This window comes from Diabrotica undecimpunctata, chromosome 7 (assembly GCF_040954645.1).
Source record: "Diabrotica undecimpunctata isolate CICGRU chromosome 7, icDiaUnde3, whole genome shotgun sequence".
Taxonomy (NCBI): Eukaryota; Metazoa; Arthropoda; class Insecta; order Coleoptera; family Chrysomelidae; genus Diabrotica; species Diabrotica undecimpunctata.
Window position 1 is genome coordinate 156,756,913 of NC_092809.1, and position 25,048 is coordinate 156,781,960.

Here is a 25,048-nt window from a genome sequence, read left to right on the forward strand (position 1 = left end):
TCCAGTAAACAGAGATAAAAGTATTATTATCATTCATCTCAACCGCCGTCCTTGAAGTGAAAAAAATGAAATAATACTTGTAAAAAGTAGATGTAAATAAAAGATGTCCCATTAAAAATAAATTGCATGGTATTATTAATAGAGCGCAGTTGTTTTGTAGCTTTATGTCATCATACGCTACAAAAATATAAGATTTTTTGGCACATGTTCATTAACATTTGAAAAAAAACTAGTCAAACAATCTTAATGTTTCCTTATGATTTCCGAAAAGGCTAACAAAAATAAAATCGTTAAATACAAAGAACGGGAAAGGCATAAACAATAGCGAGTTTATAAACAAGCAGATTAAAAGAACTGTTTGGTATCGTCATTATTCGGCATTTTTTCTTTTTCGAGGTTCTCCAAAAAACTATGGGTACAACTTTATGTGTCGATCCTAACAGAAGTATTCCTTTGCAAAATAATCCTTATGTACAGTGGAGATCGTGTTACTGTTGTTCATTGTTAATTATTTAAAATTAAAACGTTCGTTGTATACCAATTAGTTTCCAATGAAACTAGTAGCAATAAAATTATAAGTTCTCCTTTGGAAGATCATAAGTCGATGTTTGTAGTACTTGTGAACTGTACAAAATTAAAATAAAAGACACTAATTTAAATGAGATAGTCAAAAGAGTGGCTATTACTGAGTATTTTATACATAAAAGAAGAACCGGTAATTTTTATTCTGAATTATTCTTTCGGGTTTTGATTGTTTTCTATTACTATAGTTTATTTTTATGAACGAGAGAGTAATTAGCATAATTTTAACTGGTAGCTCCGACCACTCCATGGGCGTGCTCAAGATTAATTGAAAAATTACTTTGAATAATTGTAAAAAATAAATGAATTATTTCAGTGTTATAAAGTGTTATGTGTATGTAAACAAAAGTGACCTCTTTTATCACACACTATATTAGAACTGACTGGCCTACATTAAAAAGGGTTTTAAAAAATTCACATTTTTTTTAATTTTAAAAAATTACAAAAGAGAAAAAGAGTTTTTAAAACCGTCTAAGGTATGTTAAATAGATGAATAAAAATACTAATATAAAACTTACAGCTACTTGTTACAAATCCAAATCAGATTCAGAAGATGAACTTTCAGAACCAAGATTTATAATAACTGGCTCGATCATTTTATCAGTAATATTGTCCAGCTTCCACATTTTTTCCTCTTCTTTAATAGTGTGATTTACTGCCTTTTCCCAGTTTTCAGGTTTTACATTATTTACGGCCTCCAAAAACAACTGTTTAACATCATGAATTTTAAAAGTGGTATTTTTTCTTGAAACTTCACTCTTTATCTGTGCCCATACCAGTTCAATCGGGTTTAATTCACAATGATATGGTGGGGATCTAAGTACTGTCATTCCACGATTTTTGGCAATTTCATCAATCAATTTCGTATTTTTTAAATTTTTCTTTATGAAGGGCACACAACGAATAAAGTTCCTTTCTTATAGATCCGGGATGGTACGTAATATTTTCTGAACTCAGCCAATTCTGCAAGTCTTTTTTTAACCACTTCGTTGTGGGCAGTCCTTCTATAAGTCTGGAGTGATAACTTGCATTATCCATTACTATTACACAGTTCTTAGGAAGAAGATCTATCATTTGTTCGAACCATTCTTGAAAGACATCAGCGTTCATGTCTTCATGGTAGTCACCGGTACGAGTTGATTCAAAAGTTAATAAACCACCTTCAACAAAACCGTCTGAACTGCCAATGTGTACTATTATCAGCCTGCGTCCCTTTCCTGATGGTGGGTTTAAACCAGTAGATAAGTTATTTACAAAAGCGTGCCTTTGACTTGTAACAGTTTCATCCTGCCAAAATTTATTTGGTGTATGACCCTCGTTGATCCATGTTTCATCAAGATAAAATATTTTTCTTTTTTGGTTTCTCATTTCCTTTATGGTTCTTAGAAAATGTCTTCTCCATATGACAATATCGCTTCTTTCTAATAAAATAGACTTTCTGGGATTCTTTTTCCAGCGGAAGCCTATTTCTTTTAAAAGTTTCCATAACGTACTTCGACTCATTTCTGGGTAATCCTTATCATCTCGAACTGAGACAAGAACTTTATCCAATGTTGGAAATTCTTGTCTAAAGAAGAATTCATGCACTTTCCGTCGAAGTCCTTCTTTAAAATGATATTCTATTTGAAATTTTGGTTTCCCTGGAGCATTACGTGGCATTTGAAAACTACCACATTTCTCTTCTTTAATAACTCTGTAAATCGTAGATTTCCCAACACCAAGTGTACTGCTAACTAACTCAACGGTCTCATCAACACTTTCACATAAACGTTTGTCTGTAAATGATTTAAAACAATTATATATTAATGTTTTTTCATTAACTGTTAGAGGACCAATTTTTCGGCGTTTACACGGCACTTCCAAATTTTCCATAACACTAGTATACACAATAAACTGCACCTTGCAACTGAAGTACCTACTTTTAGTGAACTGTTAAGAATTTTGAATACGCCACTTGGACCTTCCTATATACAAAATGGAAAAACCCACTATCACATTTTCTGTGGAATAAGTTTAGAAGGTAATTATCTAGTCAATTACTGTCGTAGATTCCTGGAATTAAAGAATTAAATGTTTGATTGTTGAAACCCTTACTTCGTGGAATGCACTCATTTCAGATAAAATAAAACGTTTTATTTTATCTAAAGAATTAAACTTTATTTTGCAAATAGGCAAAGACTTAAACTTTATTTTGCAAATAGATAAAATAAAACGTTTTAGTTTATCTAAAGAATTAAACTTTATTTTGCAAATAGGTAGGTACTTATTAAACTTTTATTGGTTATATATAACCAATAAAATAAACATCTTACATTTCTTGCAAATTCATTAGTACCTGTTAACCTCCATCACTCCGACACTGGCAACCTTATTTAGGGATTAGTAACCCTCACAACTATTGTATTCTATTCTGCTCCAACCTTTATACCTGGTGGTCATACTCAATTTAAAATTGTTTTCCTATATACTTCTGGAAACTTGTTGACAAATATCTGTTTTTCATTGAGTCACCCGTATCAACAGTTTAGGGATTTGCATACATAATTTATTGTTTTATTACTCTCTCATACATAAAAATACACTATACAACGAGCTAACGACTATTTTATTTTGTATCCACGATATCAAGAAATATAGTGCGTTTTTGTACATTTCTATCATGAAGCTATAACTCCCAGAAAACTAAATATATGCCAGCTATATCAAGAACGCAACAAAATAACTTAAGAGGTACACAACACGACACTATAGAAAGAAGAGTTCTGCTACTTAGGGTCACTGGTGACTGCAAAAACAACACATCCAAAGAAATAAGAAAAAGAATATGCTTGGCTAACCGCTGTTATTTTGGCCTAGGTCCTCAACAAGAGCAAGAAATATGAAGAGCAACTAAGTCCAAACTTTATAAAACATTAATACGCCCAGTGCTCACTTAAGGATCGGAAACATGGGCAATGACGACCCAAGATGAGGAGTTACTACGAATCTTTGAAAGAAAAGTATTGAGGACCATATGTGACAGAGTTGTCGAAAAGGGTCTGTGAAGAAGGCGATATAATTACGAACTCTATGAACTTTTTGGTGATGCAGATATCGTGCAGAACATCAAAATAAACCGCCTAAGATCGGTGGGCCAGGTTCTGTGGTTAAATGAAAGTGATCATGTTAAAATAATTATGCTATTCTTCCGGTCGGAAGAAGACGAAGGGGGTGACCTAAATTTAGGTATCTGGACGATGTGCAGGACGATTTAAGGGAGATTTGAGAAGACAGACACTCGACAGGGAAGGATGGAAGGATGTATTGAGGCAGACCAGGACTCACGAAGGGATGTAGCACCAACTAATGATAATAATAGCGGTTCAGTGTCACAAACAGAGTATTTTTTTGCCTATTTCCCTGGCTTATATGTAGTAAATCTTACTGGCAAGTGACTAAGATCTATTGTTATGTAGTTGCTGCAGCCTGTAAATAAGTACTTCTTGCGCTCAACGTCTGCATTTACTATTAAATAGCTCTGTTAGTAACGTCAATTAAACCTTTTTTAATTTTTTTTTCTACCTTCTTCTGGAGCCGTACACTATGCAGCGTGTCAGCGTTTATGCTGGTCGGAGAAAGCATAGGGATTCTTCATGTATTCTATTTATTTTACTGATATCAGGTATGCCACCTCAGTTTCCTATGTCTCTGAACCGTAAGTGTTGTTTGCGACATGGTTCTACTTTGACATTTAGATTATGCTTAAGTTCGCACATTAAGATGGCATTCGATACATTGCATAATTTGTGGCTTCTAAGAATGTGGCGCAAGTATAAAACTTTTTTCTGTTTAATGAGGTTAGTACTTCTCTTTGGATATTAGCCTAGTATTAATTCTCTTAGAACTCTTTCATGTCTAAGATGGCCTGATCCATGGAATTTTGAGTAACCTTCTAAGCCATCAAATTTAAAATGCTTTCATGCGGTCTGGGAATCTTATTATAACTAACCAGGGCTCTCTACTTTCAGTAGTATTGTCGATGTGTAGCATTTTAGAACACGCGTTCGACCTAATTATAACTATTACAACAACTAGTTGTAACTTGAGATATAATTATTAAACATAAAAAACATATCTTTTCCAAATGGAAACTCAAAAAAAGAGTTAGTTAAAAAAAGAATAAACAAAATGTTAAGAAACAAAATTTAACATTTATTTTTGTGTCACCACAAACAGTTACAAAATAGACAGTAAAAAAATAATACAACAATAGTCGCAAAATACAAAAATACAAAAAAGACTTACATGTTTCATCTGTTTACAAATTCCAGGAGTTGGAGATACTATTATAAACTTACTAAATTTACCGCACAGAGATTAACCTTTTTTTTAAAAATAAAACAAACTAAAATCAAAAATAATAAAACGAGCTGTCGTGAGTTAACATTAAATAAAAAAAAAACTGAACAAATAAATTGACAGCTAAAGTCAAACCCTAAAATTTTACAATTTATTAATTATTACAAATCTTTTTTGTTATGAAAGCAAATTCTTATTATTAAAAAAATGTCTGTCTTTACTTTAAAATTTGAAAGTTACCTGGATTTCACAAAAATTACACTTGCGCTGTAAACTGGACTTCTTAAAAACTCAACAATGGCTGGGAATCTCTGACACACGAACAAAAAGGAAAATGGGTCACTGGAACACAAACCTTGGAAACTAAATTGGACTTGGCTTCTTAAAAACAGGAAAAGGTACAACTGGATACAATGGCAACATTTCAAAACTCACTTAAAACTGTAACTGAACCATTAAACTGCTACTATATTTTACATATTTTTCATAAAAAAAGACGAACAACGAGGAACATTTCAAATTTGACGTAAAATTTGGACATAACGCTGAAGACCATCGCGGCTCTAACGAAAGTGACGAAATTATCTTAAAAATTGATCGCATAAGTTGGAATAAACAAAACACTTTGGGTTTAAGACACATAAACAAGACACAACGGAAATTAAGACGTAAATTCTTAATTTGAAATCGCAATATCGGGCGTTTTGAACAAAGAAATTTGCGCCTGTGACATAATCAAACAATAAAATTATTTATTATCGACGGCGGCGACCTAAAAAGAACGAAAGATTATTTGGGTTTTAAATTGAAGGATACGAACTAAGAAACATTGAAAAAATTCTTCGTTATTATAATGCATATATACGGGGATTTCAATTAACACATATACGAGGAGATTCCAATAAATTTCAAATGCTACAAGTTTGATACTTTTTTCATTCTGCTGGCAAGTTGAAAACTTCGTAGGTTTGTACACAGTATTCATTATTTGAGCCACTACTTTACTATGTAGTTTTCACTTATTAAAAAAATATGACGCAACGAAGTTTGGACAAACTTGCTCCATTAAGCCTCAAAAAAATGTTAGGTCAAAAATGTATGACTCTCTTCTCTAACCATGACAGAAACTCAAAAAAAATCTCTAAAATAATTGAATTGCAAGCAAAAAATGTAATTTATTGATCATAATACTCATTACTTTTATTTTCATTATTTCTTCTATGCTTACTGGATTCATTGTATTACAAAATGTCTAAGGAATGTTGCTGGGTAATTACTGGGAACGTATTTATTATTTCATAAATATGCTTGAATTATAACCCATGTAATAGATCGGCTAAATAGTTTATACTTAGTTATTAATCAATGTTTAGTTTTATTTCTGGTAGAGATTAATTCATACTTATTATTAATTGTAATGACACTTATCGCTATTTGTCACCTATAAGTTACTATTTTATATCCTATTTCCTAGATTTTTTTCCATCAAAGGTTTATTTATTCAAAAAAAGGGACATCCTTTTCTTTTTATCCTTTGTGTTATTGTTAATAGATAGCTAAACCAATTGAATCCTTACTTCATATATTTTTCTTTTTAGTCTAATAACACTACTTACGTTGTAGAAATCTTTGAAACCCTTTCTTCCTAAGAGCTTGCCTGTCTTAAGACAAAACTGTACACTGGTTTCGTCAGCATTATCAATTCTTGTTGGTTCTGAAATAATGTCTTCACATTATAAAATCTTTTAGACCGTCAAACCAATTTCTTATAGACTCTTCAGTAACTGAAGCCTGCGCTTTAGAAATAATTTCAGTATTTCGTTTCGCAATAGCTACGCAAAAAAAGCTGCAACCACTTTTTTCCTGGTTTACCGTCAGGAAAACTAGTGATTCTGTTACAGTCTCTTAAAATAAACTTGACTGCATTTTGTACCTCTTCCGGATGCACGGGAAAACCAAGTTTCGTTTTTGCAATTATCCAGTCCTCTAGTTTTTTTTTCCTCGTCTTCCGTAAGTGTAGCTTTGGGTCCCATTTTGCGAATTAGTGGAGTAATACCTCTTATTTTGTTATTCAAAGTTGCTTTTGGTATTAAACATTTTATAGAGGCTGCGTTTTGAGACGAAGTACCCGTTCTTATCCATTCACCATAGATTCTATTTAACATCTATGGTGAATGGATAATGCGGAAAGCTACTGAGGACTGGAACGGTGGCATCACCATTGGCGGGAAGAAGATTTGCAACTTGAGATATGCAGATGATACTACTATCCTCGCTAGTTCTGAAGCTGAATTGATTCACCTGCTACAACGGATAGAAGACGTAAGCTTAACGATGGGCCTTAAAATAAACAGAGATAAAACGAGAATCATGATAATTGACAGAGCTAACAACAATCAAAATCATCTGGTCATGATAAACAATATCGCTGTTGTAGATAAATTTGTGTATGTGGGCTCATTAATAACCAACAAAGGAGGCTGTATTGAAGAAATAAAGCGGCGGTCAGCAATCGCAAAAAGCGCTATGGCAAAATTAACAAAAATTTGGAAAAGCCATGAAATAACTACCGATACAAAAATGAGACTAGTAAGAAGTCTAGTTTTTCCAGTTTTTACTTATGCATCGGAATGCTGGACCCTTACTGAGAAAGACAAAAAGAACATAGATGTATTTGAGATGTACTGCTGGAGACGAATGCTGAGAAGACCATGGGTGGCCCGAAGACCAAATGAATCCATACTGGACCAGCTAAAAATTAAGAAAAGACTAAGAACACAAATATCAGAACAAATAATAAGCTATTTCAACGAAGGATCCTGAGAAGAATAGTTGGTGGCATCTGTGAAAATGGTGTTTGGAGAAGGAGGTACAACTACGAGATATATCACAGATATAAACATATTTGGTTACCTCCTAGAAGAATCCTTATGTCACAACCTGTGGGAAGTAGAAAAAGGGGTAGACCAAAACTCAGGTGGAGGGATGGTGTAGATGAGGATGGTAGACAAATAGGCGCAGCAAACTGGCAACAGTTGGCAATGGATAGAACTGACTGGCGTAATAGACTTGGGAAGGTCGAGGCTCTTTTATAGGGCTGTAGCACCAATGATGATGATGATGATATTCTAAACTAGTTGAGAACATCAGCCTACTTAATATATGAGTAACATCAGTAATGTAGAATTATTTTGAAATAATAGCGAATCAAAAAAAAATTGGAAAATTCCAAAATATTCGATATTTTTGTCCATGGGTGTATTTCGCTTTGATGTTCAAAAATAATTCCTTAGTACAGTTCAGCCAAAACATTTTCTACTTCTTTCTTTTAAAATGTTTTCATTTTTACATTGTGCTTATTTGATTAGCCTAACAATTTCTCTCAAGTATCAAACATGTAGTATTTAAAACTCATCAATAATTTTTTATTAGATTTTTATGTATTGTTAAAATTCCAAGTAACGGAAGACTTTTTAAAAATATGTACTTTTCTAAACAATTTTACCAATAAAACATGTTTATTTAAGGTCCTCAGTACCGGAAGCAGGAGAAGAAAAGGTCGAAGGACCTCTAAAGCAGTACCATGTAGATAAAACATTCGCCGACAGAAGATACAAAGTACAGTCAGCGAGGACATACTTCTACCTCAATGAAGCCCAGTGCGAAAAGAACACGGAAACATTTATTAAATGCTTGGAAACCATAGCAGGTAATGCAAACTTTAGTTTGTTACCGATATGAGATGAAGTGAACTTTAAAAACATAATTGTTTTAATGGTAATTTGTTATCCAAAGAAGTCTCGTCTATGCAACGTAAATTTGGGATGGAAATGTTCAGTGATATGTTTTTTGTAATTTGTCAAAAAACATTTAAATATATACGTAGATAAATGATGCCTTAAAAATTACCTTGTTTATCACAAATATAAGTCATCGTAGAAAACAATCGTAAACAATTTAAAAAACGAGGTTATTAGTCCATGTTGTGAGACCGCTGTAGTAGGAAAAATGTTTCTTATTCGCTTACTTTGCGGATTTTTTTTTTTTTTCAAAAATGTCCCGTTTAAACAAATCTGAATGGTGCCGGGTCAGTGGCGCACCCAGGGGGGGTTTTGGGGGTTAACCCCCCTAGGGCCATATTCCGACACTGTTACTCACACATTTTGAGGACTTAAAATGGAGATAGCATCATAAAAAAATTCGGTGACCAACCAAACCCCCCCCCCCCGAGGCAAATTCTAGGTACGCTACTGTGCCGGGTGAAATGTTTGAGCATAAATGATTCAAACGATTTTTTAAACAAATTTCAAAAATCACTTTTGCTTCGGAAAATATTTTTTTAAGTGATATTTTAAACAAAAAAGGTGTCTTGTAATTTTTTTCAAAGTTGACAGTTTTCTACTTATAGAGTGATTTAAAATCTGAAAATTGTGAAAATACTCATTTTCGAGACTTAAAAACTCATATGTAAATTATTATTTATTAAGTTGCCAAGTGTCTAAAGCGAAGCCTAAACATTTAGTTTCAAGATTCTGAAGAGCAATCGGAGCTTACTTCAATTTAGACTGTTTTTTCCATTCGATTGTTAAGCCACGCGCTGCACTATATTCGTATGGTGCGTCTTTCGTATTTGAAGCTCTTCAGAATTTTCCTGGCCAATCCTGATGTTTGCTGTTTGCACATTGTTGTCAGTAAAAATTTTTATTGATACGTAGATCAATGAAAACTTTCCACTACTTAATAATTAATCTCTGGTTCCCAGGTTATTGTGAAACCCAAACTGCGTGTCACCAAGTGGTTCTACTTTGGTACATCCTTGAGTGCAAAATTCGAAGAAATATTTTTAAAACATGGCTTATCAAGCTGGTGGTTCCGTAGTCACTACATCTTTTCGCATTTGTTTTTTAGATATCGTCACAAAAGTCGACCACAGCTCATCCGTTGGTATACAGCCAGTTTCATAAATTTTATTAAAAAGATGAAGAGATCTGTTACCTGAACTTTCGAAGAGCTTTATTATTCCACTATTATTCCGGTATTTTATCCGGTCAAGTCGCTTTCCTGGTCTTGGCTAATCTCATTGCTCGTTCAATTTCGTCCATAGTTATGTTATTTCCTGTCACTACTTTTTTAATTTTAAGATCGGGCCTTCCATCATTAAACAGTTCCTCAATGTAATCTTTCCATCTCTCTTCTTCAAGTGCCATCTTCGTTCCGAAGGTTGGCGATCATCAGGGCTATACGTATTTTCGAAACTGCTGACCGAAACAATTCGTTGCTGCTACAGCTATACCATTCCCGTAGATTCTTTAGCCAGGAGTTTCGTCTTCTTCCTATGGACCTTTTTCCTGCTATTTTCCCTTGCATAATTATTCGAAGCAGTTCATATCTTTCGCCTCTTGTAATGTGTCCCAAGTATTGCAGTTTTCGTTTTTTGATCGTAAATATGACTTCCTTTTCTTTATTCATTCTTCTCAAGACCTCGACATTTGTGACTCTCTCGGTCCATGATATTCTCAGGATTCTGCGATACATCCACAGTTCAAATGCCTCTAATTTTTTGGTATCCATCTCTCTATTGTATCCAAATTGAAGTTTTCATCATCATTATTAGCTGTTTTGAGTCCACTACTGAATATAGGCCTCCCGTAAATAATTCCATTGCATCCGATCTTGAGCACCCCGAATCTAGTTGTGCTGAACGCGCTTGATGTCGTCTGGCCATCTTGTTGGAGGACATCCTCGATTACGATCACGATAATTTAAGTTTTAGTAAACTTAAGTTAAGTAAGTTGTATTATAATTCCGATATTCTGAAGACATTTTCTACAAGAAAAACTAAGTTTTACTTATGTGTAGAGATCTTCTCTTAAAAACCACAACCACCTGTTAACCTGCTATAGGAAGAGTTGGTTCAAAATGATTAAATTGGTTACGAGTTTATGATATCTCGATGTGTTTCTGAATATATGCAAGTACAACAAAATCCAAAATAATTTTCTTTTTTTTTTCAATTCCTTTTTTTACGTGACGATGGTTCGTTACGTAATTCATTTAATGGAGATCTTTGTTAAAGACTATTATTGTCTCTTCAAGGAGTGGAATCCTGATTTCAGTGGACGTAGTTCGTTAGTTGTTTTCACTTCTGGAGATGTTTCGTTGAGGTTGAGATTTGGCATTAAAAGGCTAAGGTTAGATGACCAATTCACATTTAGTGGAACGGTCTTTTCAGAATTTTTAGGCCGCCATTTAGCCTACACGTGAACGATAATTATGGTTGTCACCTTCCTAAGACGGGTATTATTGTGCAATGAGATTGAGAAACCAATGACAACTATCTTCCCCTTTCCTTCAGGAAACCTAACCCATTTAAATAAATGAGATTGATCTAGTGAAGTAACTTCTGAGCATTTTGAACCTTATTTATGCTTAATTAAAACATTTTTGTGTATCCCTGGGGACAGTCGAAATATCATAAATTGTTATTCGTTCTCAAAATAAGACCCATGAGCACTTGCGATATTCCACCACTTCCACTATGACGTCACAAGCCGTCTCAGACGAATTTCATGTCAGCATCTATAATATAGTCAGTAGCGAGTTTACAGCGAGTCATCGTTGTAAGGGCTTGGCTTGTGACGGCAGAGGGGGAGTCCCAAATGGCCGATATCAGAGAATGGACCGGTTGGGACACCGCACCACAGTCACTCTGACGTCACTAACCATGCCTTCAGTCGCGTTTCATGTCAGCGTCGAAATCATGACCAAGTGAGAGCTTGTGACGTCCGCGGGAGAGGCTTGTGACGTTAGAATGTGAGTGGTGGGGGTGTCCTAATCGGCTCACGCTCTGCGCCCATTTCATCATAAAAAATAGCAATTTGTCAATTAAATTTTCGTTAAAATATCCCTAAATGCTTTGTAGAGCGTCTGAAATGTTCTTATCTTTATTTGATATCAAACACTTCATTTGACGGCATTAATAAGCTGAAAATGAAAAATTTGACGCATAAATCATCTAATGAATTGATTCTTTAGTACCATTATTACTCTGTTACATGCCGTTGTCAATCTAGTTACTTACTAAATACTTAAGAATAATATCCTCTTCATCATATTATATCAAACGTTTGTTACAATCAGAATGATTTTCACCATATATACTGCTATTCTAATCAGGCCATGTAAAATTAAACTTCAAATAATTAAGCACATCATTTATAAAAAGTAAGTTACGTAAAAATCTCTAATATATTTCAAACACTTTTATTCACTAAAAACCATTAAGCGTTTATCAAAACTCATTTAAAGAAAATATATTCTGCAGTTTCTATACAAGTAGCCGTGTAGGTTAGTTGTTTAGAAATTTAAGGATAAACCTCACGAAACTGAACATTTTCACACCAAGATATACTTTAGATCCTAGTATTTGGCGGTGGATAACCTTTACTCCTTTTTGTGACTTGTTTTTAGTTTTTAGGTATTTCGCTTTTTTCCGATGTCTGCCGGGCAGTACATTTATTTTTGTGGTCTTCCTATTTGTCTCATCCTTACACTTGCTTCTTTCTGTTTTGTGTTTATGAATTCTATTTCGAGTATTTCTGTGTTCAATTAGTTCTTTTTATCTTATAATTAAGGTTATAATTAGTAATAAAATAATAAAATGTTTAACTCTTGTCTTCTTTCCAAAGTTTCAGTTTGTGCTTCAATTTTGAATAGGATCTTCAATATCCTCGTACTCGTAATTTTTTTGAAAAATAATATCAAATTGCGAAGTTTTCAAAAATCTGTGGCGAATGGACTAGTTTCCGTGCCAAACACACATCATCGTCGTCATCATCATCATAATCATCAAAAAAATGCGTCCCTTTTGAAAACTGTTGTTTTGTTTTGCTTATAAATTTTCGAGTTTCTAGCAAAACTTCGTTGCCTTGCATCTTTCGGCCATTTTCAGCGACAAGAAATTTCGACGACCGCAAAAATTTGTAAATAAATGTAAACAAAAATACGCTATTATAACTACTAGACACCGTTGATAGCGACGCGACGGTACCTAATGTCAGGTTCGTTTACATTAGGAGACATAGACAAGGTTTACATAAGATTTACCGATTACTCCCGTATCACACATAATATGGCGAGGGAACGTTTTGGTGCGAAGTTATGAACGAAGGTTACTTTTGGGACAGAGCATGTATTTATGGCAAAGAATTACTTCATATGGTTGATTTTAAACTTTTTTAAATCAATTTTTTTTTCGAAAATTATAATAAATCAAGACAAACATTAAGATCGTCGCTTTCTGGTTTTTCCAAACAAAAACTAGTTTTTATGTCAACGGTTGGGTACTGAAATCCCGCCCCATTTAATTATTCTACGAAAATGTACTTACTAAGTACTTAGCCATTACCGGAAATATAAAATTGTTTGTAAATTTGTATTTAGGTCAACCGCAGGAATTTCTCTTAATTATTTTTAAATGTTATAAACAAAGACATCATATTTTTGATAACATTTCACAAAAATATTTAATGACTATGATTTGGAATAAGTTTTACTTCTTTTTGTGTATATCAATAATTAGTGTTCATTGACGAACCCACAAAACAAAAAGTCTACTTATTTTCGTAACTGAAAAATATTTTATTTTGCCATTCCTAAGTTTAGAAAAAAGATGAACGCAAGTATTTTTTTAATAGTATATTGCGAGATAGTTTACTGCTAAAAACCATTGTTCCGATCAGTTTCTAAAAAAATTTAAACAAACTAATAATTCAAAATTCAACACTGCTCCGGTAATTTTATTTGAATGTTGGATAAAGGTTAGTACAACTCTGTAATGTCTCTCTAGGGGTCTGTGTTACAATAGGTATCAATAGCGGATTATTATCAGGTTGGTCTTTAAAATTTCGCATAGATCTTGTCCCTCACTATACATGCTTACATTCACCAATCTCGTATAGTCGGTTCGCTATATTTACGCGGGTTTCGGATTAACAAAATTATGCTAATGACTCATTGATAACCAGTTGCAGTAAACGACTTCCCAGAAAATTAGGTAAAAACTGCATTAATGGTCATATTTTAAAATACATTAATATAACATTAGGGTAGGTATAAATTTGTTACAATATTGCAGTTGAATTGATTCTTTGCCGCCAGTGTTGACATTGTATGTTTGGTGGAAATATTTAAAAATGCCTAGACGTGTGTTAGATGTAGATAGTCTAATTTGTAGTGTACATAAGTATTTTACGGATGAAAAAGAAAATGGCGGTCCTTTAAAATCGGTAATGTCTGTTCAACAACGCGTATGTGATGCTCTAGGAATTAGTGAAACCCAACTAAGAGGAGTATTACAAAATCGCAATAATGAACGGCCGAAAGAAGATCACCGAAAAACTCGCCTATCATTGAAAACGAAAGATATTCCAGATGGAAAAAAATTTGAAATTCGTGATACCATTTATCGAATGCGAGCCAACAAGGAACATGTGACCTTAAATACAATTCTCTCGGAATTAAAAGATAGAAAATTTGACGAAATTGGCAGAACAAGTCTATGGCAAGTGATACATAATTTGGGTTTCAAATTTCAAAAGGAGGATAACAGAAAAGCCCTTTGTGAAAGAAGTTCTGTTGTGCATAAAAGAATTAACTTTCTAAGAAAATATTCTAAATTAAAAGAAGAAACGGCAAATTTTATATATTTAGACGAAACATGGATATTTTCTAGGGGTACAACCAAGAGAATATGGCAAGATGATAACGTAAAGTCTATCAAACATACTGATGGAGAAGGGAAGCGACACATAATTTTACGTGCAGGAGGTAAATCGGGTTTTATAGAAGGTGCTGATTTAATATTTTCATCTAAATCAAAATCAAGTGACTATCACGATAATATGAACACAGAAATGTTTGTAAAATGGTTACATGAAAAACTTCTCCCAGGTTTAAGTGAGCCCAGCGTAATTATTTTAGACAATGCACCTTACCATTCTAAAGTATTAAACAAAAGTCCAACGAATTCTTGGACTGTTAATAAAATTAAAGAATGATTGACAAAGGAACATATACCATTTACACAACATATTTTAAAATCAGAATTATTACGCTTGGAAAATATCCACGCAAAACCAAAAACCTTTGTTGTGGATCAGATTATTGAAAGTTACGGTCATCAAGTTTTACGTCTGCCACCGTATCATTGCCAGTTTAATCCCATCGAATATATATGGGGAATAGCAAAACAATATTATGACAACCATATTGGGCCTAACGGTTATAGCGACGACGCAGTTCGGGAAACTTGGCGAAAGGCACTTTCAATTGTAACTCCAGAAGTGTGGTGCAACTGTATATTCAAGTGCGAGAAACTAATAGAAGATTGGTGGACTCGTGAAAATAAAATAAACGAAATAAGTCCAATCATAATAACAATTAATGGTGATGACAGTGATGATGATGACGATTATGATATTTTTGATGATAATGACTGATTTTCATTTTTGTTGGCAAGTTAAATTTTTTTATTTTTCATTAGAAATTCTCTCCATGGAACAAATATACATAGACCATATTTTCTGTGTGAAGTGTAATATAAAATTATTATTAGGTTTATATTAGCCACATTAGACTCCATTAATGAAGTAATTCTCCTTATTATACTGTCAATTATATAAAAGATTTTCCATTATTATTTAATTAAAAAAAGTTATGGATTATTTTTCATTTCATTTGACCAGTTGATATTTCCCCAAAGAGCAGGTAATTAAAACTGGGTACTTACAATAAAATTTTTAATCCGAAACCCGCGTAAATATAGCGAACCGACTATAGTCGCATCATATTGGACATAATACTAAGATTAAGGAAACTACGAAAAATCATGATAATAAAATAGATTTCTTAACAACCCCATTTTTTTATTGTCCCCCTTTTATTCTCCGCTTTTTATCTTTTCACGTGATATATCAGTGTGTAGCACTATACTTCACCTGATAATGTCAAAGTTATACTTAAATACAACTTTTTTATTATGGGTACTATGTAATGCAGTTAGCTATAGAACATTGATTCGGAAAACATTGCAATCATTTATATTAGTTGCCAACTAGAGTGCTGCATTGTGAGGAATAATATAAATTGGCACAGACTAAATTATTTGTCCTTGCAGCTTTGTACTTAAGATAATAAGCTTAGAAATTAGTATTTATATGACCGATGAGCACAGAATATATCAAGGTCAGAAACATTATACTAGGTGGAAAAACAATATTTGGAAACATCCCAAAACTGGTTCTCATTTGATTGTCGCTACCGCAGGAAAGTATTAAAAATACTATTCCATGTTAGTATATTTAATAGTCTAGGCGGGATCTGTTTTGGATTGGAAATTTTCCATAGGAAGCTATTTTTTTGCTGGAATCCCTTAAGGATGTGCCCAATATCGATAATCACGATATGCGCCAGTCGCAAACCCTGTGCTAAATTTTTTATTTAACAAAATCTGAAAACAATTGAAAATTTCTCATTTTTTTGCTCCTATTTTCGTTTATAATTCGGAAAATATTAATCCTAGAGAAAACATTATAACAAGTTAAAAGTTTTGTTATTCAATTTCACACAATATTTTGTTAGCTAGAAATTGAAAATTTAATGTTTATTGTTGAAAAAATAGCAATAATTGGAAAAAAAGTACAAAAAAATGAAGTTAATCCTTTAAATGTTTTCGACTTTCTAAACTTGACTTACAAGCTCCATATTCTGCCTAGAAAAACCTTTTAATATGTTTAAAACGTGTGCTAAAGTTTGTTAAGATCTGTCGGATAGGTTTTGCATAATAATTTGGAACCCAGCCTACTCGAAAAAAATCATAAATTTTCAAATTTATAGTAGGCCCTAAATAAGGCCCTCAGATAGTTGCAAATTTTTTTACACATAAAGAAAGGCTCAAACTTTCAAACGCTTTTTGTAAAATTCAAATCGGTTCACTAGGAGAGCCTAGAAATTTTTTAAAAGTTTTAAACATTTTTTGTATACATTAGACAATAATTATAAACAAATTGAATAACTTTACGAGCTTTAAAAATATCAATTTCAAAATTTATACACTTAAAGAACATTAAAAGACGCTTCTTTAAAAAAAAAAAAAAGATATATTCGGGCCACTCAAAGTTCGATTTTACATTGAATAAAATTCGCTACTTGTGCTTTAAAAAAGGTTGCAAAAATAAAAATTTTTAATTGCCCATGCTGCCACCAACACAATCTGCAGCTGAGCAACACTCGCTTCGTGTATATTTTCAAGTACAGCAGTGTCTTGGAAATAACCTGAATGCTACTGAGTGGGAGTGGGAACTAACTCAAAATGGTCTTGAGCCAATACAAACTGAGCAGGCATTACTACCTGACTCATTATTCAGAAATATTAGTTGCAAATGTAAAAAACTTTGTACAAAAACATGCAGTTGTATCAAACATGGTCTCAAATGTTCTGACTATTGTCTTCACTGCAATGGTCAGACATGTAAACACAGTAAAATATTGGAAGAAGTTGAACGAGATATGGATATGGAGTCGATGGATTCCTTAGATTTTCTAGAGGCACAAGATAAAGCTACAGATGAAGGAGAAGGAACATTAAATTTACAGATCGAGGATGAAGATATTGAAATAGAAAATGAAGGTTTTGAGGAAGACCTGAAGATTCTTGTCCTTCCAAAAAAAAAAGAAAAAGGCTTAAAAAAATTATTGAAGAGTCAAAATAAAGTTTATTTATGAAACAAAATTTTTTTTCGTTCGCCTTTGTGTTAACAATTTATAAATACATATTTGTTTACTAAAAGTAACAATTTACTTCAATGTATAAATTGCAAGCTCAAAAAATATGCATGAAGAAAAAATGCAATTATGTACTTGTTTAACATACAATTGTTTATTGCAAATTTCCCAATTTGCGATTAAAAATGGTATTTGAAAATATGATATTTGAAATCCTTGTCGTCCGAGACATCGATTCATAAAAAAAGAGCAAAATTGGTTAACAAGAAGCCGAGATAATGCAATTTTCAGCGCGCGCTATGATTTTGAACTCGCCGATTCACATTTCGAGTGAATGTCCCCCATCACCACCTCTCATGCATTCCGAGCGACATTTTACGCGAAAACGGTTTTTTATTTGTCTTTTTTATAGATGTTGCCGTGAAGCGCATTACTTAAAACTTTTTATATAAAAAGTACGTGAGGGTATTTGTTTAAAAACGAGCCCTCTATCACTTATGGTTACACGGCAAATGTATGCCAACTTTGACCTTCAATATCTCGGCAACCACTAAGCCGAATGTATCTTTTTTAAAGTAGCGTCTTTTAATGTTCTTTAAGTGTATAAATTTTGAAATTGATATGTTTAAAGCTCGTAAAGTTATTCAATTTGTTTATAAGCCTAAAAAATGTTTAAAACTTTAAAAAAATGTTCTAGGCTCTCCTAGTAAACCGATTTGAATTTTACAAAAAGCGTTTGAAAGCTTGAGCCTTCCTTTATATGTAAAAATATTTACAACTGTCTGAGAGCCTTATTTAGAGCGTACTTAAAATTTGAAAATTTGCGATTGTTTTCCAGTAGGCTGGATTGCAAAATTATTATGCAAAACCTATCCGACCGATCTTAACAAAATTTAGCACACGTTTTAAACATATTAAACAGTTTTTCTAGGCGGAATATGGAGCTTTTAAGTCAAGTTTAAAAAGTCGAAAACATTTAAAGGATTAACTTCTTTTTTTTGTAATTTTTTTTCCAATTATTGCTATTTTTTCAACATTAAACATTAAATTTTCAACTTCTAGCTAACGAAATATTGTGTAAAATTGAATAACAAAACTTTTAACTTCTTATAATTTTTTCTCTAGGATCAATATTTTCCGAATTATAAATTATAGAAGCAAAAAAATGAGAAATTTTCAATTGTTTTCAGATTTTGTTAAATAAAAAATTTAGCACAGGGTTTGCGACTGGCGCATATCATGATTATCGATATTGGGCACATCCTTAAGGGATTCCAGCAAAAAAATAGCTTCCTATGAAAAATGTCCATTATGGTCTGAATTTCTACAGATCCCGCCTAGTCTATTAAGTAGATAAATCGAACATCATTCAGTATAGTTGTTCATGTCGAAAATAAAGTGACAGCACATGAAATTTACTACTTTTATAAATTGCCAAAAAAATTAGTCGCTAAAATGCGATAGTCAATCTGTAATTTGTAACATTACTTTGCATCAATTATCGTCTAAATTACTTTGGTGTTTTTTATGCAGGTTCGTATTTTGTTACCACTGCTTTCCAAATTCTTTACAGTGCTTCTTTCTTGATGTTGTATTTTCACTGTTATCTTTTTCCTGGACTTCCATAATCAAAAACCTTCGTAATGGATGACTTTCGTGTTTAGACTCAGCATTCTCTATATACCGTACTAAGAATTTTGTGTTTTATAATCGATGCGTAGCATATATTTTAGAAAATTGTCGGTGATCATTTTTACTTATTTAAATAAAACGCTAAAAACCACAATTTCTAAATTTTCACAAAATTTGGACACAAAATTCAAGACTACTATTGCCACGTATCTATATCATATTATTTCAACGTGTGTGTAAATATATCTCCTATATCCTGTATATAATGTGCTTATTTTTATTCTTGATAGTGATCTGAAAGGTACTAGATGTTTACCATATGTAAATTCTTTTATAAGCTTCTCTCTGTGAACTGCTTATGGTAAATTGTTGATGCGATGAAAAGCGGTAAGAGAAGCAAGAAAAATAAAGCAAATATATGCTCACAGGTCAGATTAATTAGCCTGATGAGCTATTTTCTGAAAATTTTACTCAAAATTGAGTGAAATCTGAGCGGCAATCAATTTGGATTTCCTATGGGGCTTGGTACGAGGGAGGCATTATTTGACCTCCAGATATTACTACAAAAATGCCGAGATCAACTAAAAGACGTGTTTCTCTGTTTTATCGGCTCGAAAAAGCGTTTGATCGAGTAAAACACACGGAACTCATAGAAACCCTAACACAACTTGGTATAGACCATAACACGGTGTCAATATGTCAATAAAAAGAGGAGTTCGCCAGGGCTATGTACTTTCTCCACTATTGTTCAATATATATTCTGAAAAGATCTTCCAAAATGTCCTCGAAAATATTGAAGAAGGAATAAAAATCAACGGAGAATATGTAAACAACTTAGATGCGCAGACGACACCGTCAGTATTTGGATATGAGGGTTTGCAATGACTTTTAAATGCCATAATCAGAGAGGGAGATAGGTTGGGGCTGAATATAAACACAAATAAAACAAAAGTAATGGCCGTTACATGTGCACCAAATGCCGACATTAATATTCGTATCTACAACAAACAGATAGAACCCGTACAAAAATTTCAGTATCTTGGTTGCTGGATAACAAACGATCTTGACTACGAAGTTAAAATAGAGTATGCAACGTCCGCTTTTCAAAGAATGAAAGAATTCCTAATAAACTCTACATTATCGTTGGATATCCGATACCAATTTGTAAAAACACTTAAAAATTAAATTAAATTAAAATCATTTATTCGATATTGCTATACAAAGTGGAAACATGGACTCTCGGAATCACAAGTATGAGACGTGTAGAAACCTTTGAGATGTGGGTTTTTCGAAGGATGCTGAAGATCTCTTGGACAGAGCACGTGAACAACAACGAGGTGCTGAGAAGAATGGGGACTGAGAGAGAACTCCTAAATATTGTAAAAACCAGAAAAACGAGTTATCTAGTACATATTTAGGACTTCCTCCTACTGATAATGGAGGGGAAAGTGGAAGGAAGAAGAAAATGCTCCTGGCTGTAAAATGTAAGAGACTGTATAGGTATGGACACACATTCGATACTAAGAACAGTTCAAAATAGAGAGTAATTTGCTACCAACCTTCAGTAATGGAGAGCGCACCTTAAGAAGAAGTATATATTGCTATATATAATGTTGTATACCTATGTCTTCTTCTTCTTCTTTTTATATAGACATGACTCGGTCTGTTTTTCAATGTGCCTCCAGTAAGTTCAGTCATTCCATCGTTTTCGTGGTAACTAACCTAACCTATGTAATGGAATAAAATGGTTTATATTTTGGTTTTAAAGTAGATACATAGAGAAAAACTAAATATAATAGAATACGCGTATAGCTTATTGATTTATAGACTATCCATTTAGCTGTCTCGTATTCTATCAATATTTTTATAGATCTCTTAACTCTCTACCCAGTGATATTGTCATCAATCTTGTTCCAGCTGTGTATCAGCTGTGAAAATTACAATTACATCCAAGCATTCCGAGATGTATATCTTTTTTAACCTTTAAATTATGTTTTATGTTCCCATTTTGACAATGAAAGTAATTATTGTGTGATTATTATAACGGATATTGACAATTTATTAATTTTTAATTATTATATCTCTTTGGTCCCATTTCCAATACTTAATAAAGCCAAACTTTTCGCAAAAACATATATGACAGAAAAAAAAACTACATACGAAGTAGGTCCCAAAAGTATACGAACTTCGTTCATAATTTGGCAATGTTTTATTCCCCGTTATCTCATCCAGCTCGTAGCAACGTTCGAAGTAATCCCCACTCTACTTCAGATGCTCCCATCGTTGTTTTAAGCCAATGAAGGCTGGTGACGTACGAAAAAATCGCAAGGTGTTACGTCGGGAGTTTAGGTATGCTCGCGAAATTATTTGATCATGTGTTTTGCCAAAAACAAGTTTCGATAAAAAAACTTTCCGGTTATCGTGTTTAAAAAACCAGTCGTCCAAAAATAGGATAGTTTTCTTTTCATTTCGTCACGCAAACTTGTCAGAACTTTAAAATAAAAATATTGATTGTTGCCTTGAATCGCTTTTATGGTGCACACCTTCTTAATCGAACAAAAAACAATCAATGTAGATCGGATATTCTGAAGATTGCTATTTTACGTCAGGATCATAACCATAAATCCACGATTTGTGACCACCTCTAGATATCCAAAGCGACTCTTCGGGACGAGCGACACTAAGTGATTTTTTTCTGTTTAACCAAGAGCAATTTTGGAATGAATTTGGCATACACGCAAGTCATCCCCAAATTCTCAGTTAAAGTTAACGAAATGAAGTTTTCTGATTTCCAAGAACGCTTGCTAGTTTTCTTACAAACAAACGGCGATCTTCTTTGTTCGCAGATCTCATATATTCGTCTCCAAATCATTTGGATAGTTTTCGCAAGACTTCTTTTGAGTTTATAGCAAAACTTAATCAAAAATCATTGCTCGCGTCTTTCGCTCGCAAAGCAAAATGCGACAAACGCAAAAAGACAATGTAAACAAAAGTATACGCACAGAGGGCGCGTATATTATTCAGTAGTATAATTTCTTAGGTGATAATAAATGTATTTTTTATTAAGCATATCTCAACTTTATTTAACTTAATTTTAAGTTTCTTATAATATGACACTCCCAACGTATTGAATGTTTTATGTACACCGCCTACTCTTAACTAACTTAATAAACGTAAACAATACATATTTGTTTTACACAACAGAACAATTCTATTACATTTTTTTTTCCTACAAGGAATCTAAAAATTTTCATATTTTAATAATTGAAACCAAAACTTTTTCCGAAGTACAAAATTTTAATGAATTATATTTTCTTAGAGTTTCAGCAAACATCTCAAGGTAAAGTAATCCCCAAAATTTTTTCCTATTGGCATGAGTAGATACAAAATTTTAAATTTTCGAATTATATTTTGCATCAATGTATTGAGTAAAACGGTTTACAGACCTCATATGACCAGAACAGGCCTGTTGTAGAGTAGAAGGGTCATTTTAGATATTTATGATTTTTCATTCTTTAAAATTTGGTGCTTAAGGTGTATTGTGATCTGAATTTATTGTATATTTAAATGCTGGGTATATTAATTGGTTTCGTCCTAAGAATTAGTGACTTTGACACGAAAATTTTCACTTTATTATATATTTATTTAAAACTGCATAAAATCAAATAAAACATAAAATTTTAATTAATGACTCGGATTCGAATTAAACATGTTAATATGAACGGATTATGTCCTGCTATGAAAAAGTTACCAACGCTTAATGAATGTACATAGTACTAGATAAAAGATTTTCAAAGTTCAATCAGAAGCTTGTGCAGCTCATATTAAAAAATAGCCTTGAACTTTAATTTTAATGAAAATTTAGATACTGCTTCTTTGGTCAATTTGATTGTTTTCAGGTGTCAAAAAACCGAACACATTCCATAGTGTTTGTGAAAACGTACATTTTTTCCAAAAAGCTTGTATTCGATAAAAATTCGTGTGAACTTTTTCACAGGTGCATACAGTAAATATGCGGAAAGGTCTGAACGAACTTTGCTTTCACACCCTAAGTTCGCGTCGTTCCACAATCTATTAGAGAATCGTACATCACTCATTAAGAGTTATGGCCGAAAATAATCGGATTTAAAATCTAAAAATTTACACTTCCACGTAACTGTATCACTTCTGGTAAAACCGGAAGTCGTCATCAACTTTATTGTTTGTAATGGAGCACTCTAATATCAAAAATTAGTTAAATTAGAGTTAAATGAGCGGTATTAACACATGGAACTCCATTTTTTTTAATTCCAATGGACAATAACTCAATAAATGTGAATGAAACTATATATAATATAATTTTATTACTAATAATACACTCGCGATCATAAAATCCGGGTCACCTTGAAAATATTAAGTTTCTGGAATATTTTTGCCTCTGGTACAGTAATAACCTTTTTTTTTAGGCTAACGTATTTTTTATTTGTCATCAATGTTTGTTTTGAAAGAAAAAAAAGGTTTTTTATTGTTTTGATTGAAAAAGCAGAAAACAAACCAAATTGTTGATAAAACAGGCATACGAAAAAAATGGAAAATACAGAACGTGGTAAAATTTCAGTGAAATTTCAATGACTAATATCGTGTATTGCCTCCACTTGCTCTAATGACCTCTTGCAGACGACCTAGCTGGCCAGGGTAACCTCGTAATTCCAACCTCGTCCAAGTATTGCATACTGATCGTGGCAACGTGCGTTCGCGCGTTGTTCTGCATAAAAACGACGATTTCTCCAAGCCTTGCCATGGTATGCATAACATGTTCTTCCAGAATCTCCGTAATGTCCCTTCGTGCAGTTAAGGACCCATTTTCGATGAAGGGTAATTCTGTGCGGAAGTCGGAAGATACACCTCCCCAAGCCATGACCGAGCCTCCACCAAATGGCATTCTTGGTGCAATGCAAGCTTGTGAAAATTATTCACCGGTTCTCCTCCAAACTCTTACACGTCCATCGGATCCAGTTAGGCAGAAACGGGATTCATCTGAGAATAACTCTTTGCTCCAATCGTTAATTCCCCAATACGCGTATTGTCGAGCAAAAGCTAATCGTGCAACTCGATGCGCTAGGCGAAGTGGCGGTCCTGTAGCCATTACCCAAGAAGATAGTCCAAAAGAACGAAATCCTCTCCTGACGGTTGCAACGCTAACATTGCGATTTCGTACTTCCTGTAGACGATTTCGATGCATAATCGCAGTTGAGGTCCGGTTTCGTAAAGCCTGAAACACAAGAAAACGGTCATCTCGTACCGTGGTCATTCTTCTTCGTCCAGAGCCAGGTCGTCTGGATAGCAAACCCTTATCCTGAAAGCGTTGAAGCACTAGTTGAACCGTAGAAAGGCTTACGCCAACAGTTCTTGCCACTTGCCGTTGAGTGTGACCGTCTTTCACAAGCGCAACAATTTGTGCCGTTTCAACAAAAGTCAATGGTATTTTTGGCAAAAAATAAACAATAATAAACACTAATAATGGCACTAATAAACACTAATGGTGGCAATAATAAACGTTTGTTCGTTGCGTTTGAACAGAAAGTCGAAGTACAAACGAGACATTTAAAACAAGCGGCAGTTACAGGTACCGTTCATTTTGGAAGTGTGCACTTTTCCACGAAATCGGCACTATTGAAATTCTTTGTTGCAAAGGAAATCGCTAAGCCGACAACAATTCTCAGAAACATGCATT

At 33.3% G+C, this 25,048-nt stretch overlaps 1 protein-coding gene across 2 annotated transcripts in view; it reads left to right on the plus strand.

The window, feature by feature from the left end:
* The window catches only part of slgA (proline dehydrogenase slgA), a 135,190-nt gene that overhangs the window by 52,214 nt on the left and 57,928 nt on the right, over window positions 1-25,048 (plus strand). The window contains exons 3-4 of one of the 2 annotated variants that reach the window (XM_072538585.1): window positions 8,448-8,629; window positions 22,655-22,675. In XM_072538585.1, the coding sequence (XP_072394686.1) occupies window positions 8,448-8,629; window positions 22,655-22,675 (203 nt within the window). The remainder of the gene's footprint in view (window positions 1-8,447; window positions 8,630-22,654; window positions 22,676-25,048) is intronic. The other variant, XM_072538586.1, reaches the window with a different exon arrangement.